Source organism: Acinonyx jubatus, chromosome B2, assembly GCF_027475565.1.
Source record: "Acinonyx jubatus isolate Ajub_Pintada_27869175 chromosome B2, VMU_Ajub_asm_v1.0, whole genome shotgun sequence".
Classification (NCBI taxonomy): domain Eukaryota; kingdom Metazoa; phylum Chordata; class Mammalia; order Carnivora; family Felidae; genus Acinonyx; species Acinonyx jubatus.
In genome coordinates this window covers 46147686-46165073 of record NC_069385.1, presented here as the reverse complement: position 1 = coordinate 46165073, position 17388 = coordinate 46147686, and the positions used below count along the sequence as shown (strand labels likewise).

At 35.5% G+C, this 17388-nt stretch overlaps 2 protein-coding genes and 1 pseudogene across 5 annotated transcripts in view; 2 read left to right on the top strand and 1 right to left on the bottom strand.

Annotated features, from left to right (window-relative positions):
* RSPH4A (radial spoke head component 4A) overlaps positions 1 to 7157 on the top strand; it is a 33678-nt gene extending 26521 nt beyond the window's left edge. Inside the window, exon 7 of the mRNA XM_015064682.3 lies at positions 6673 to 7157. The gene's annotated coding sequence lies outside the window, so the exon portion shown is untranslated. The remainder of the gene's footprint in view (positions 1 to 6672) is intronic.
* Positions 1 to 17388, bottom strand: part of ZUP1 (zinc finger containing ubiquitin peptidase 1) — a 26315-nt gene extending 8927 nt beyond the window's left edge. Inside the window, exons 1-8 of one of the 4 annotated variants that reach the window (XM_027057034.2) lie at positions 17105 to 17388; positions 14950 to 15525; positions 9742 to 9819; positions 6416 to 6526; positions 4684 to 4805; positions 2603 to 2771; positions 912 to 1100; positions 104 to 269 (exon numbers count right to left, since the gene is read on the bottom strand). In XM_027057034.2, the coding sequence (XP_026912835.1) occupies positions 104 to 269; positions 912 to 1100; positions 2603 to 2771; positions 4684 to 4805; positions 6416 to 6526; positions 9742 to 9819; positions 14950 to 15511 (1397 nt within the window). In that variant the 5' untranslated portion in view covers positions 15512 to 15525; positions 17105 to 17388. The remainder of the gene's footprint in view (positions 1 to 103; positions 270 to 911; positions 1101 to 2602; positions 2772 to 4683; positions 4806 to 6415; positions 6527 to 9741; positions 9820 to 14949; positions 15526 to 17104) is intronic. The other 3 variants (XM_015064685.3, XM_053222345.1, XM_027057037.2) reach the window with 3 other exon arrangements.
* LOC106968337 (eukaryotic peptide chain release factor subunit 1-like) lies at positions 7076 to 7776 on the top strand (annotated as a pseudogene).

Genomic DNA, 17388 nt, shown 5'->3' with positions numbered 1-17388 from the left:
GAAACTTTGTTGAAACTTTGTTGAAACTCTGTTGAAAAAAACAACAACAAAGGAAACTTCCCAGAGATGGCAATAACCTTAACTTGGACTTTTAGGTACATACTTTACCCTTAGGGAGGTCAGAAGTGTATACACTTCACATGCTCCGATCCAGGCCTTTGTTCCCTGTAACCTGTTATTAAGTTGAGAGGCACCCTGAGGATCAAAACCTTCCTTCCATGCATCTTCAATCATAGACTGGATTTTTGGAATGCAAGGAATTGACATACCTAAAATTATACAAGCAAACATGTTACATGACAGTTACTGAAGCACTGAATCATACCATTTAGCTGTATGCCATATACTCCACAGGACCTACAACACACTTTTTAAAGACCATCATTCTTGACATTTTTATTACAACATTTTCTCTTTCTCCAACAGGAATTCAGGCTTTTAATGTAAATATCCGCTAAAATGCTTCCTCATTAAAGCTATGAATTGTGAATACTATTTATTAACTCATTCCATATTGTATGTATAGTTGATCCTTGAACAATGCAGGGGCTGGGGCACTGACCCCCTGCACAGTCAAAAATCCGCATGAAAGTTTTTGCTGGTCAAAAACTTCACTACGAATAACTTATTGCTGACTGGAAGCCTTATGAAGAAACATAAACCTAACAGTCAATTAACACATATTTTATATGTTATACATATTATATACAGTATTCTTACAATAAAGTAAACTAGAGAAAAGAAAATCGTAAGGAAAAAAAAAAGAAAAGCATAAGGAAAATACATTTACAATACTGCACTGTAAACAATTCTGTGTAAGTGCACCTATGCAGTTCAAACTCGTGTTTTTCAAGGGTCAACTGTATGTTATCGTATCAGCTGACAGGTTCAGAGTCTTGTATTTCACATACCTTTCAAGCAATCATCATAAGCATCATTTCGCAGTAATGATGAAAGTAGCATTTGGAAATTTCTGTAACCACAACCCCAACCTTTGTCACCAAAAGATGAATGAAAGTGATCCACCTCTGTAGAAAGCCACACACGCCTCACCTCTGTGGCAGCATTCTGATAGTATCTATAAAGTGCTTCAATAATTCCTAAAATAGAAAAGAGATTTAGAAGATTTAGAAGCGTAAGCTAACATTTTCTATGGCTGTCTCATATATTTCTAGTTATCAGTCTCTCCCTCAGGGGTCCCTTCTAAATCCTGTCAATTCCATTTTATGTTTTACTGTTACAACCTTAGTTCATGTCTTTCTTATTACTATGATACAAGTTTCCTAACACTAGCACACTACTAATTACATTGAATTGAATTGTTCGCACCTTTCATTTCTGCACCTACCAGGCCGAGCACATAAAAGTGTACTATTGAATGAATGATATTATTATCTATTATTATACATACTGCTAGACATTACTCTCTCTGAAGCTCAGTCCTAATCAATTTGCTCCCAATTTAAAAACTTCAATAACTTGCTATTATCTATAGAATGGTTATAATCCATGGTATATGAAGCCCCACAGTAAGCTATCTTCTGACTTACCTTTTTTCAAACCATTCTTCTTGACATAATTTTGGCTGTGGCCTAACCGAACACATTAAACGTTTTGCCCATGGAATTTCCATTCAATTATAATATCTGATAAGTACTTTTTATATACCTAGCACTATGCTAAGTGCTAAAATTACAAAAGATATATATAATAATGTTCTTTGAAATCTCGTGGACTCAGACTGTTATAGTAAGTGCTACAATATGGATAAATAAGATGTTAGGACAGGGTATATCAGACTCTGTCCCTTCCCTCCATGCAATCCTGTAATACCAAAATACCCTACAGGGTATTTTGAAACCCTACAGACACTCCAAAGATCAAATACTCATGTCTTTATAGACCCTTTTCCTGATTCCAAAACCCAAACACAAAGGTCCTCTTTCTCTGAACCCTCACCACATTTATTTGCTGTGCCTCCTACGCATTAGGTATATTCTGTCACGGCAGAACACTACAGTTTTTTGTGTATACTGTATTTACTCTACAGATTCTGTGAAGTTTATGGGCAGGAAGGTCTTAATTGGGTAGCTGATACTTTCTCCTACAGTATGTGGCACGAAAAAGGCAATCACTGGATTCTTTTCATTTGAATTGAGGGTATCCTATGGGAAAATGGGTTTTGTCCTTAACAAGATGAGAGTCAATAAATCAAAACAATTAAATGAACCAAGTGTTGTAGTTGTGCCTAGCATACGAAAAATAGAAATATATGTAAACCATTTCCAAGGAACTTTAAAAGATAAGACTTAGAATCAAGAAAAAGAACAATTAAAATGCTATATAATTGATCATTAAATGTTACAGCATGGAATGGATACTTATATTGATAAGGAGATATTTTTAAGTGATTAATTCATCATAAAAATGGAAGTACAGAAATTTTAAAAATGGTTTATTTTACAATAATTATTTGAACAGTCTCACCTAGAAGTAGATAAACTATGGCTTACAAAAATTAAGCAAAATTCAAATAATTCTTATTATTACTTCGTTGACATATGAAATATTAAAATAATGGTTTGGATGTTTAAGAACTCACCAGAAGTTTTTGTTTTTCCATCATCAATACCAATAGCTAGTGATTCCATCATATCAGCTTTTCTTCTATGAAATTCAGATGGATGCATTCTTCCCCTATTGACTTCTATCTCCATATTACGTAGTTGCTGTTGTTTGTATCCTCCAGAATTATCTAAACCATATTGTCTCTATCAAACATAAAAATGAATCACTTAATTTTTATGCCTCTTTACCTCAGTGAGGATGGAAACGTACTACAATTTTATTTGGAAATGCATTTTGAAACATTCTGGTTTATAGACTTTTATACAAATCAACTTAAAGATTTTTATTAAAGATAAATACACACACACACACACACACCCCTGAGTTAATGACAGCCTTTCTCCACCATAGCGAGAGATTTGCTTTCCTTGTAGTAGGGAAAGTAGTGAATCCTGTCTTCCTACTAAACATACTGAAAAAGGCAGATGAGTTCTGAATATAGCACTGATTTATTGAAGAAAATTTGTCAGTATTTGTTATTTGATTCTGAGGCTAGTTTATGAAGGCTTACTTAATCCATACTTCATTCAGGCAATAATTCTACATAGTAAATTAATTGGGGTTTTTTTTTGCATACTGGATAGAGAATCTCAAATGTATAACACAGCCTGTATGGAAAAAGTTTTGAAATCTAAACAACTTGCAAAGTTACATAACAAACTCCCTTAAATACTGGAAACCTTGTGTATTGATAATGTTGAAAATTATGTAAGGTAAAAAAAACCTTAGGAAACGCCAACTTATTTTCCTCCTCTGAATCCTAGTGGGAAAATGTTTTGCAAATAAATGAATCACCAAGGAGAAAAACAGCCTAAATCAGATATTCCAAAGCGAGAATTGCACAGTCCTATGTGAGGTATCTGAGAAGACAAACTCAGAAGTCAAGTGAATCTGAGAAAATTATGATTATGTACAATGCACATTAGAATATTAAAGGTTCTGAGAAATCTTGAAGTATACCAACCTGCTTAACTGAATACTTTCAAACCTATTCAATCATAAATGCTTTTTCTTTATACATAATCCTATCAGCACATGGAAAAAGAACATTTAGAAACTCTGAGCATTATTAGCACAGATAACACCATAGTCCACAGCAATTAGGATTGAAAAAAGTAGAAACATCTATTAAAAATGTAAACGCATTCAGGGCACCTGGCTGGCTCAGCAGAGCATAAAACTCTTGATCTCAGGTTGAGTTCAAGCCCCGCTCTGAGCATGAAGACTACTTAAAAAAAAAAAAATAAATAAAAAACACATATATATATAGCTGTTGCCAGTTTAGTTCAGCAGATACCACCATCGACCTAAGATAAAGCCTCAAATATCATCAAAAACGCATTTTCCATTAAAAATTGCTCTTTTTGAGTGCCTGAATTGCAATCGTTAAGAGTAACACTCAGATGGGAGAGTAAATTGATTAGCATTGAGCTTCAGAAAGAGTAATGTTGAAGAATCTGTACAAACAGTTAAATTCTGAGTCTCAGTTTCCTAATTTGCCCTATCAATTTACATGAGTTTGAATCCAGGCTTTAACCATTTAATACAGCCTGAACCTGAACAAGTTAAGCTATGTAAGCACTCTTTGTCTCCATTTCTTCATCTGTCACTTATGGAGTTGTAAAGATTTTGAGATACTATATATGAAGTGCTTATCTCAATACATGACCAGAGTAAGTATTTAACAAATGGTGGCTGTTATGAATTATAAAATGTATATGTAAAAAAAAAAAAAAACTTTGGGGGGCGCCTGGGTGGCTTAGTCAGTTAAGCATCCGACTCTTGATTTCAGCTCAGGTCATGATCTCACTCTTTGTGGGATCAAGCCCCGTGTCTAGCTCTGTGCTGCCAGTGCAAAGCCTACTTGGGATTCTCTCTCCCCTTCTCTCTGCCCCTCCCCTGCTTGTGCTCTCTTGCTCTCTCAAAATAAATAAATATTTACAAAAAATATTTTGTATATCAACACGGACAAAAATAATAGGCTGCAGTCTTGACAGACTGTTTGAAAAGAACTCCACCAAAGCAAAATATTACATTGTTATTTAATCTTTGTACCTGCAGCTTCTGAAATTCTCCCATTTCTTGTTGTGATTCTTCAGATCTCCTTTTTCTGTCTTCTTCTTGTTGAAGCTGATGAGCCAATTCTAGATCTCTAGAACACTGGACTCTATCTATGCCTATTAGATATTTTTAATGTTTAGAATAAAATAACTTCTGAATATAAATCTTACTTATTGTATGTTAATTCATATTTTTAAATGGGAGTACATGCTATTATTTTGATATTTATTCATGACTGTGATGTCATGGAAACACTATTTCTGGCAGAACGTGAACAGCTTCCATAAGTGTAGAACCTCCATTTAAATCCCTACTATTCACTGAGTAGTTAGGCTGTGACAAGCATTTTTCATTAATTACCTCATTTGATCCTCATAACAAACTTAGGAAGTTAGGTATTCTCTACTAAGGAAACCAGAACTTGGAGATATTAAGTAATACTCTTCATTGGTGTTCTTTACTAACACAAATAAGGCAGGTTGGCATTTAAAATAAACTGAGGGGAGAAAAGGAAATAATAAAGAGCATAAAAATATGTTTGCAAAGTGCCGCTTAATTACAGTCTGATCTCAAACAAATAGTACAACTTTGTAACATTTTGCCCTGTTTCCTCTCTAGCCAATATCCCACAGATCCATTAGTCAGTAGCTTCTGGCCAGCATCTTGTTTCCCTGACCTCCAATTTGATAGTTTAATATGTATTTGAATATTCTTTCTTTCCTTCCAAATCTCTCAGCCTCTATCACATCTTCCTATTTAGTTATTTGGTCCCCACTTTCACTGCTAGAGATAAGCAGTTTCCAGCTGATTTTTAGAGTATTTTGATGCTATCTACAGTGATTCACTCAGGCCATACTTTTCATTATCCACTATAGGCTTACAGAATAATTTATGTACCCGTACAAAGTCTATCATAAACAAAATAAGAATTAGTGGACATTCAGCTTCAGAGAGTTATCTTCCCACTGTAGTTAGGAGAGAACTACCAGAATGGGAGGACTGTTCCATCTTTGTTCCAATAATTTTCATTTGGGGATTAGGCTGAGTGAGCAAGGAAATGTTGTCCATGAAACTCACTGACTGGTATTAGGAACAATAATAATGGACACTAAAGACCCCTGAATTAACAGGAGATAACAATGTAACTTAAGAAACTAAAACCCAATAGAATACAATTGGTTGTTCTTAGGGTCTTATTTCAGTGGAACTCTGAAACTCATATAGAATCTTTCCACTTGTAATGTACCACAATGATTACTTAATCAATGCCACTATTTAAAAAGATAGGAGGCAGAGAAAAAAATTGTAGTCACTAACAAAACTAATAAGCTATAATATAAGAAACTAGGCAAATTGGAAATGAACCTGAAAAACATTTAAGTTATATAGTTCATATATACTTTTTAAATTTTATGTGCCATTTGACAGCTTCCTAGTTCATTAAGCCTTTCATGAAGCCTCAACTTCATCAAACAGATTTTTTAAATTATACCATATATCACTGTTTTCTCAATATTGGTGTTCTGGGGCAAAACTCTGGGGTACACACCACGAGTTTAGTTGTTGGTTACAACAATTCATCCCATACAACTTTTCTGTGAAACAACTTCTAAAAAGTTGAAGCTACGTTACTTTTTTTCTCTATATCACTACTCCAAAAATTAGATGTATCGTAGGAAGTAGAAATTAAACCATGAGATTCTTATTTTGAAATATATCAACATACCTTGTCCAAAGCTGCTTTCTTCCAAATGTAAGTCAACATGTTCCTGGAGAATATGGTAATTTGTACAGATGAGCCCACACATAGGACAGTCATACAGTGGTTGATCATGGTCTGTTTTAGAGATATAGTTCAGTTGGTTTTATTTTTAAAACTTTTAGATTTTTCACCCTAAGTCAAAGAATGTCCACTGCCCACTAACCTTATTAAATAAATCAAAGATCTCTGTAGTTGGATTTAAGGCTATTTTCTACTTCTAGGGTCAAAATGGAAGACTGAACAAAAGCACAAATCTCTCTTACCATGATAATAAAAGAAAAAGTTAATAATAAACATTCAGGTCTATAGTCAAAGCAAGAAAAGTAAAGTATAAAGGAAAATCAAAATGGTAAGTAGGGGCCATTTTAGGAACTAAATTCTCAGTACCCTCCCCCCAAACTAAGTGGTGAGATGTGAAATTAAGCATAGAGCATTCAGCAGAAAGCTTGGAATTGGGATCATAGCCTGTTTGGGAGCAGAAGATCAAAGAGCTGCATTTATCAAGCAGTACTGCAAGCAGAGAGGTGCAGCTTGCCCAGGACAGAGGCAGTACCTCCCCAAGGCCAAGACCTTATGTCAGTCATGAAAGAGGAACCCATAGTGAAAGGACTGAGCTAAGCAACCATGCATGTACGGCCTGGTCTGGAAGTGGAATAATAGTATTTAGAAAGTAGCTGAGACTGCTATGAAGCTGTTTATTTTCACAAAGTAAATGTGACTCGTCTCATTTTAGCTGGATCAGCTGACTTTAAAACTGAACTAAGTCAATCTGATATGTCTGGTCAGAGGCTGCAATCAAAAGATTTAAAATTAGTTGATACACCCCATGGTGGTGAAAATGAAAAACAAGCTATTGAGTTATCTACTGATGTTCTTTCCAATGAAATTCATTCAAAAAGAGAAATTAATTCAATACTTGGGTGAAATCAGCCAAGAACAGACAAGTACTGTTTTGGAGCCGAAGATACATTAAAGGTTTTGGAAGTGGGAGCTGTAAAGATTCTAACAGTTTATGAAAATCTGGATATAATGAGAAATATTCCTTATTGTCAAGGCACAGAAGAGGAGAAAATTCTCTAACTGCAGAATAAGATGATAAATCTCATTTCACTGACAGGACAGGTATATGAGCTGATTAAGAACATGTCCCTGCTGGAATGGTTTGCTCACAACTATAAAAAATTTGGAGCTACACTGGAAATTGTGATAAGAAAGATCCCAGTCTGTGAACGGATTTGGTGGAATTGGAAGAATCTTGCAATACTGAGCTGAGTTCCACAGAACACAAAGGAGGACATGATGAATTTTTTTACCATGATAACTAATAGGTAGTTGACATGAGTCCCACAAAATGTGCCTCACCCTGCAGCATTCAACCCAAGCATACCCCTGCTGGAATCCAAGCAGATCCCTGCCTTAAAATTGGACCATTTTCAGAACTTAATCCAGGAGCATCAGATACTGAAAAGAAAACCAAAACAAACCCAGATCCAACCCTACACTTGGTTTTGCCATGGTGCCAACATTGCAACCTACAACTAAGTTCCTAAATGCTACTTTGGACTAATTTAGAAAGAAACCCAGTTTTTACTTTACTTGATGATGAATTGGTTGCTCTTGAATTTTCTGGGGAAAAAATTTTTTTAACCTTCATACACATAAGCAAACATGATTTAAGTGCTATAAATCTTCAAAAGTTAATAGAAGTGACATGAAAAAAAAAGAAAGAAATGCTAAAGACCAAACACTTGGGCTCATTAGTAGGCTGAATACGGCTGAGGAAAGAATCTCTGTGTGTGAGGATATGACAAGAGATACTTCCCAAAATGAAATGAGAAACATAAAATTTCCCAAAACGTAAAGAGAAAAAGATAAAAAAAAAAAAAACCCTAAAAAACAAAAAAACCCCTCAATATCCCGCATATCCAAAAACTGTGGGAGAACTGCAAAAGGTGTAACATACACAAAATAGGAACACCAGGAGAGAAAGAAAGGAACAAAAGTATTATTTAAAGCAATGATGACTGAGAACATCCCCAAATTAATGTCAGACATCAAACTATAGATCTTGGAAGCTCAAAAAACACCAAGCATAGTAAATGCCAAAACAACTACATCTAGGCATATCATATTCAAACTTCCGAAAGTCAAAGATAAAAAGTCTCGGAAGAAGCCAGAGGAAAAAAACACCCTACTTATAGAGAAACAAATATGAAAGTTACATATGACTTCTCAGAAGGCATTCAACTAATAAAAGACAGGAGTGAAATATTTAAATTTTCCAGAAAAAACAAAACAAAACTCTACCAACCTAAAATTCTATATCCTTCAAAATAATCTGTCAAAAGTGAAGGAAAAATAAAGAATTTCTCAGACAAATAAAAATTGAGAGAAATTATTGCCAGTAGACCTGCCTTGCAAAAAATGTTAAAAGAACTTCTTCAGAGAGAAGGAAAATGATATTAGTCAGAAACATGGATCTCCATAAAGGAAGAGCATCAGAAAAGACATAGGTGAAGGTATAATAAAAACTTTGATTTTTCTCATTAACTGATGTAAGATGTAAGACTTAAGTTTATTCAAAATAAAAATAGCAACAATGCATTCAATTATTTGTGTGTGTGTGTGTATATATATATATATGTATGTATACATATGTGTACTTACATTTATGTGAAATAAATGACAATGATGACACAAAGGACAAGGGAAGGAATTAGGAATATTTTATTAATATAAGGTCCTTGTACTCATACAGTGATACAGTGTTACTTAAAATTAGACTTAGATTAGTTCTTAATAAAACTGCAAACTCTAGGCCAAGCACTAAAAAAAGTAAAAACAAGGATAACTGATATGCTAAGAAAGGAGAGCATTAATTGAGCAAGTGACATCTCTTGCCTGTTACCAGGAGTAGAAGTCCAAACACTGCATCTTGAGACCAAAATCACCAAGGAAAACATGCAGTCAAGCACTGGAGAGAACATTTAACTCATAGTAAACATAGAGAAACACACAGAGAAGAGAAAGAATAAGATCACCTTCAGTATTAGACATTAGTCTGCAATGGCCCATGGGTCTCTTCCAGCAGCCATCACAGGGCGACTGGTCTCTACACACTGCTCTTATGTCACAGAATGAAGGACAGAGGACAGATCTAGTAGAATGAAGGAGACAGGATAGATCTAGCAGATGCCATATGACACACATGCTTAAGCAAAACAAAGGAGTATACTTGTTGCCTGAAACAGGGAAAGATATTTCCAAACACAGGCTGTGAGGACTCTTACCTCTTGATAAGGACGTATTCTGGGCCCAAGGTTCATTCTTATGTGGCCAAGTAGGGGTAGAAAGACTGCATGCATGAACTGTCTTTCCCAACAGAGATAAAATGAAATCATATGAAATGCTCAATTAAACCACAAAAGACAGAAAAAAAGTAGAAAACAAAAGAAGCAAAGAACAAGGGCAAAAATAGAATACAGTAAAAAATATGGTAGATATATTAGTTCCACTGTAGGAATAATAACTTTAAACATCACTGGTCTAAACATACCCATCAAAAGACAGACTGTCAGGGTGGAATAAAGTACAAAATCTACCTGTATTTTGCCTATACGAAATTCACTTTAAATATAAATACACTTACAGATTAAAAGTGAAAGAAAGGAGAAAGATGCAGCATGCTAACACTAATCAAAAACAAATGCAAACAAAGTACCAGGAGTAGCTCTACTGATTTCAGAGAGGGCAGATTTCAGAACAAGGAATATTATCCAGGATAAGGGGGGGTACTACATAATGACAGAGGGTTCAATACTCCAAGCAGACATAATAATCCTTAATGTGTATGTGCCTAACAACAGAGTGTCAAAATACATGAGGCAAGGGGCACCTAAGTGTCTCAGGTGGTTAAGCGTCAGACTTCAGCTCAGGCCATGATCTCATGGTTTGTGAGTTCAAGGCCCGCATCGGGCTCTGTGCTGACAGCTCAGACCTGGGGCCTGCGTTGGATTCTGTGTCTCCTTCTCTCTCTGCCCCTCCTCCACTGGCACTCCGTCTCTCTTTCTCTCTCAAAGATAAACATTAAAAAAACTACATGGGGCAAAAATTAACAGAACTGCAAGAAGAAACAGATGGATTCGCTATTATACATTAGAAAATTTTTAACACTCCTCTTTTAGAAGTAGACATATCCAGCGGGAGGAAATAAGGATGTACAGTAATTGAACTCAACTGTACCATCAAGCAACGGGATATAATCGACACCTCTACACAAGTCCATCCAACAACAGCAGAATATACTTTCTGCTCAAGCTTGTATAAAACATTCACTAAGAAGGTGCCTGGGTGGCTCAGTCAGTTGGGCATCCAACTTCAGCTCAGGTCATGATCTCACAGTCTGTGAGTTTGAGCCCCGCGTCAGGCTCTATGCTGACTGCTCAGAGCCTGGAGCCTGCTTCAGATTCTGTGTCTCCCTCTCTCTCTGTCCCTCCCCTGCTCATGCTCTGTCTCTCTCTGTCTCAAAAATAAATAAAAACATTTAAAAAAATTTTTTTAATAAATAAAACATTCACTAAGACCACATTCTAGGCCACAAAACATAATCTAGGCCATTACATCTTAAGAAATTTAAAGAATTAAAATGATACAGTATCTTCTCTCAGACTAAAATGGAAATAAACAAAAAGTAACTAACAGAAAGAGCTGAAAAATCCCCAAATACTTGGAAATTAAACACACACCTAAATAATGTATCAAAGAAATCCCAAGGGAAATTTTAAAATTTTGAACTAAATGAAATTTAAAGGGTGCATGGGTGGCTCAGTTGGTTAAGTGTCCAACTTCAGCTCAGATCATGATTTCGCGGTTTGTGCGTTCAAGCCCCACATTGGGCTCTGCTGACCGTGCAAAGCCTGCTTGGGATTCTCTCTCTCCCTGGCTCTCTGCCCCTCCCCACTTGTTCGTTTTCTCTCTCTCTCTCTCTCTCTCTCTCTCTCCCTCCCTCCCTCCCTCTCTCAAAGTAAATAAATAAACCTAAAAAAAAAATGTAGCCTTTAAAAAAAATAAATGAAAGTGAAAGTACAACTTAAAATGTGTGCAATGCAGCAAAAGCAATGCGTAGAAGGAAACTTAGAACAATGAACACATGTATCAGAAAAGAAGATAAAGCATCTAAGTTTCCACCTCAGAAAACTATAAAAGAACAAATCAAACCCAAGATAAGCAGAAGAAATAATGAAGAAAAAAAATTAGAGCAGAAATCAATGAAAGAGAAAACAGAAAATCAACAGAGAAAACCAATGAAACCAAAAGGCCTCTAGTCAAGCTAAGAAAAAAGAGAACACAAATTGTTAACTCTGAAATAAAAAGGGGGCATCACTACATGTCCCATGTATATTTAAAAGAGAATAAAGTTATAATATGAACTATGACATAAATTTGTAAACTAGATGAAACGGACCAAGACACGATCAGGCAAATTAAAAAAAAAAAAAAAAGAAACCCTTAGGTAAAAACCTAATGAAATACACAGGGTATACATGAGAAAAAATACAAAATTCTGATGAAAGAAATCAAAGAACAACTAAGGTGAGAGATATTTCTTCTTCAAAATAGGAAGACTCAATATTGCCATAATGTCTATTTTTCCCAACTTGATCTATAGATTCTATGCAATTCCAATAAAAATCCCAGCAAGTTATTTTATGGATATCAAAAAACTGATTCTAAAATGTATATGAAGAGGCAAAAGATTCAGAATAACCAATACAAACAATATTGAAAAAGAACAAAGTCAAAGGGCTGGCACTACCTGACTTTAAGACTTACTATAAAGTTATAATATCAAGATACTGTGGTACTGAAAAAAGAACAAATAGATCAATGGAACAGAGCAGAGAGCCCGGAAATAGACTAATAGCCCAGTCAACTAATCTTTGACAAAGAAGCAAAGGCAAAACTATGGAGCAAAGAAAATCTTTTCAGCAAATGGTGCTGCAACACGAGGACATCAAAATGCAAAGAAAATGAATCTAAAGTCAGACCTTACATCCTTTGAAAAAATTAACTTGAAAATGGATCATAGACCTAAACATAAAATGCAAAACCATGACATCCCTAGAAGATAACAGGAGAAAACTTAAATGACTTAGGGTATGGCAATAACCACACCAAAGGCAAAATCAAGGTATAACATAATTGATAAGGTAGACTTCATTAAAAAAAAATTTCTACTGTGCAAAAAACAATGTCAAAGAGGATAGGAAGTGAAGCCACAGAATGGGAGAAAATATTTGCAAAAGATACATGGAATAAAGATCTGTTATCCAAAATATACAAAGAACTCTTAAAAATCAGCAATAAGAAAACAAAATACAAGATTAAAATGTGGGCCAAAGACCTTCACAGATACTTCACCAAAGAAGATATACAGATGGTAATTAAGCATTTGAAAAGATACCCATGTTATATCAATGAGCAGCACTTAAAATTAAATTGAGATACCACAACACAAATATCAGAATGGCCACAATCTGGAATACTGACAATACCAAATGCTGATGAGGATGTGGAGCAACAGGAACTCTCATTCACAGCTGGTGGCAATGCAAAATGGTGTTGCCACTCTTTAAGAGTTTGGCAGTGTCTTGTTAAAATTAAACACACTATAATTATACAATCTAGTAATCACATTCCTTAGTATTTACACAAAGGAATTGAAAATTTCTGTCCATACAAAAACCTGCACTGGGATGTTTATAGCAGCTTTATTTCTAACTGCCAAAACTTGGAAACAACCACGATGTTCCTTGGTAGGTGAATGGATAAATATACTCTGGTACATTCAGACAATGCAATATTATTCATCCCTTAAAAAAAAAAAAAAAAAAAAGAGCTGTCAAGCCATGAAAAGATGTAGAGAAAACCGAAATGCACATTACTAAGTAAAAGAAACCAACCTAAAAAAGCTATATACTGTATGATTCCAATGACATTCTGAAAAAGGCAAAAATACGGAGATACTAAAAAGATCAGTGATTGCCAGGAGTAGGTTGGGAGTAGGGGAGGAATGAGTAGGTGAAGCACAGAAGATTTTTAGGGAAGTGAAACTACTCTGCATGATAACTAAAATGGTATTTGTTATTACACATTTGTCAAAACTTGTAGAATATATAACACCAAGAGTGAATTATATAGACCTTCCATTAAGGTCTGGAATGGAAACTGTCGACTTAATGGACACTGTCGACTTTGGGTGATAATGATGGGTCATTGTAAGTTCACTGATTATAACACATGTATCACCTGATACAGATATTGATAGTGAAACAGGATGTAAGTATACGGGGACAGTGTGTATATGGGTATTCTCTGTACTTTCTACCTAATTTTGTTGTGAACCTGAAATGGTTTTAAAAAATAACACTTATTAATTAAAAAAAAATTAATCTAAATACTCTCCTTACTCCTTTTAAAATATTAACTCAAATGAAACACAGACTTGCGTATAAAATTCAAAACTATAAAACTTCTAAAAGATAGGAAAGGTGACTTTAGGTTTGGTGATGAGTTTTTAGAAACAACATCCAAAGCACAATCCATGAAAGAAAAAATCAAGGAAGTTGCACTTCATTAAAAGTGAAAATTTCTGCTCTGGGAAAGACATTGTTAAGAGAATGAGAAGATAAATTCCAGGCTGGGAAAAAATACCTGTGAAACACATATCTGATCAAGCACTTGTATCCAAAATAAATTATTCTTAAAACTCAACAGTAAGGAAAAAGAGAGGATTCTCAATGTACTGTATGCATCAGCAACAGAGCCTCCAAATACATGAAATAAAGCCTGATAGAGCTGAAAGAAAAAATAGACAACTACACAATTATAATTGTGAACCACAACAGCCCACTTTCAAAAACTAGTAGAACTACTAGATAGGAAATCAGCAAGGATATGGAAGATCTGAATACAAACAAAATGATCTAAGTGACAAATTTAGAACATTCAACCAAACAAAAGCAGAATATACTTTTCTTTCCCAAGTGTCCATGGAACATGTACCAAGATAGATCATATACAGCATCTTGGGAGATAAAAGAAGCTTCAACACATTTAAAAGAGCTAAAATCACAGAGTGCATTCTCTGATCTAAAAGAGTCAAACTCAGAACCACAGGAAATCAGAGCCCAAGCCAGTTCAGATGCCACTGAGCTAGAAGTAAGTAAAAGAATGCCCCTTGGAAAATGACTGAGTGTATTTCTCCTCAGAAAGGTTTTAAAACTACTCTCAATTTGGTTGAAACACTTATTATCTGAATCAAAATTCTTTTCCATAATTGTATTTTTTATATTGCAATAATAGCAAATGAATAATACTATAAATATAAACTGAATTTCAAAACACATTGGCAATTATTTGATTTACAAGCCAACTTTTAGGATACCACATATTAAACCAGGACTACTGTTACTTATTACATAATATTAACATCTTACCTTCTGATGGAGTGTCTAAAAGATTAGCATGTTTTGTTTTCACATGATTTTCCATATCTTGACTACAATCTTCTATTCTTCCACAGAAGGGACATTCTGGAGGACTATACATTGTTTTATAAATTGATCCTTTTATTTTGGACAGGTCACACTCTTTTTCCTTACTTTTGAGGAACTTTCTAGCTTCAGTTAAGTTCTCTGAATAAAAGGCTTTCTGTTTTAAAGTACCATCATTAGGCAGGCTTTGAGCCAAAATTTTTGGATGATTAGATGCACCAGCTGAATGGACACTAGAATTAACTTCCATTCTACATTGTAAAGTGTTGTCCTTCCTGTTATCTGAAGTTCTATACTGTATTGTATTGATCCTTGCAAAGCTTCTTTCGAGTTCATTCTGCTCAAAATGAGCAGTTTCAATATGAAAACACATTTCATCATAATTCATGCCTGACAACTTGCAAAATGGACATATAACTTCATTTTCCATGTGAACAATTAGAAGGTGAGCCTTCATGTCTGGTTCTGAGGTTACTGTTTCACCACAAATATCACAAGAAAGCATAGTACATCAGGGAGCTAGAAAAAAAATGTAATACTATGTTAAGTTTGAAAATAAGACTGAAGAAAAAGAAATGCACTTTATAAAATGATTTGGAACACATTTTTAACAAGTATTCACTTAAAACTGGATTGTTTAGATGAAGATATCTTCAGTGAACTTAATTGTTCCTCAAATATACAAACTTATTTACAAATCTGAACCAAAATTTCACTACTATATTTCAAGTTTATGGTTTCAATAAAACAAAGGCAGTAATAATTCAAATTAAAATACATAATATTTAAAGTATTTAATAATTTTTTTAACATTTATTTATTATTGAGAGAGAGAGAGACACAGAGCGTGAGTAGGGGAGGGGCAGAGAGAGGGGGAGACACAGAGCGTGAGTAGGGGAGGGGCAGAGAGAGGGGGAGACACAGAATCCAAAGCAGGCTCCAGGTTCTGAGCTGTCAGCACAGAGCCTGATGTGGGGCTCGAACTCACAAACCGTGAGATCATGACCTGAGCCAAAGTCAGACACTTAACCGACTGAGCCACCCAGGCACCCCAATATTTAAAGTATTTCAAAAAACATGTCTGGTCTGAGATAAAGGAAAAAAAAATGTTTATAAAATTGTCCAAGTAAGATAACTCAGTTAAGGGAAAACAAAAAACAAAAAACAAAAAACCTTATCAACTGAAGTATCTAAATACAGAAACTTAAAGTTGTTAACAATGGGGAGGGTAAATAAACACATAACTCAGTAGTTAACAGTTAAAAAGCTTTAGGTACATCAAAGTAATTTAAGTACATTATCATCATTCTATCTGGAGGAAACCCTGGCTCAGATAGGTCACCACAGCCAGAAAATGGTTAGGCAAACCTTTTGAGAGGCTGTCCTCTCAACTCAAAGTTGACCATGGTAGAAAAGAGCACCAATTCCAGAGCCAAGAGACCTGGGTTACAATTTCAGGTTTCAAAATTTTAGGTAAAACATCTCATCTCTTTGAGGCTCAATCTATAAAATGAACTGTACTAAACTGGCAGTCTTTTTAAGGTTTTATGGACTAATAAAATACCGGATGCCGACAATATGTGATTTTGTTAGAATTTTTAAAAAGCCATCACTGCCACAACCTTTGTCTAGCTAAGGATTATTTAAAAACAAGCAGGAAAAGAAAAATAAGGAAACTCCCATCATTTAAATAAATTTAGTTTCATAAGAACTCCCTACATGGTCCTTAATTTTCTTATTCCCCTTAAGACAAGTGAAAATAGTCTTCGATTTTAGAACGAAATTCTCCCAAACCACCAGCTGAACCAACGTCATGCCTAGACTTTCTTCTTTTCCCGGGGCTGGGTCACGGCTAGACTCAGAGGGATACGCCTGAAGTCCCAAACAGTGTGATCAGAACAAGTGGGTGAGAGATGTAAGGAGGCTGGTGACAGATGCCAGGGTAGGTAGGTGGTAAGAGAAGCCGTAAGGGCCGAATGCCGCAAGGCCAAGTGTGCCCAAAAGTCGGCGCCAACGTCCAGGAACCAAAACCAGCGCAGGCACTGAGTGGGTTAAAGTTTAGGCTGGGGGAATAAGGGTTGGGACCGTTAGTTCCTACCGGCCCGAAGATCCGGCCGCGGCCACACAGTCCTATGCTTGGCTTCCTCTTCGGGTCCGCAGCTGACTCCTTCTGGCTCTCGGGCAGAAAAGGGCACGCGCACCGTCGATTACCTTTACGGCCTGAAAGACTGAGGCAGGCAGGCTCTCCCTATATCCAGAAGTTCACAGTTAACCAAGAAAAAAAAAAACTGACGACTCCAAAATACTTTCGCTTCCACACATTCAAAAAAGCTCTTCCTCTGTCCCCAGGAAGGAAAAGGCTCCCAGCATGCACCGCTCCAT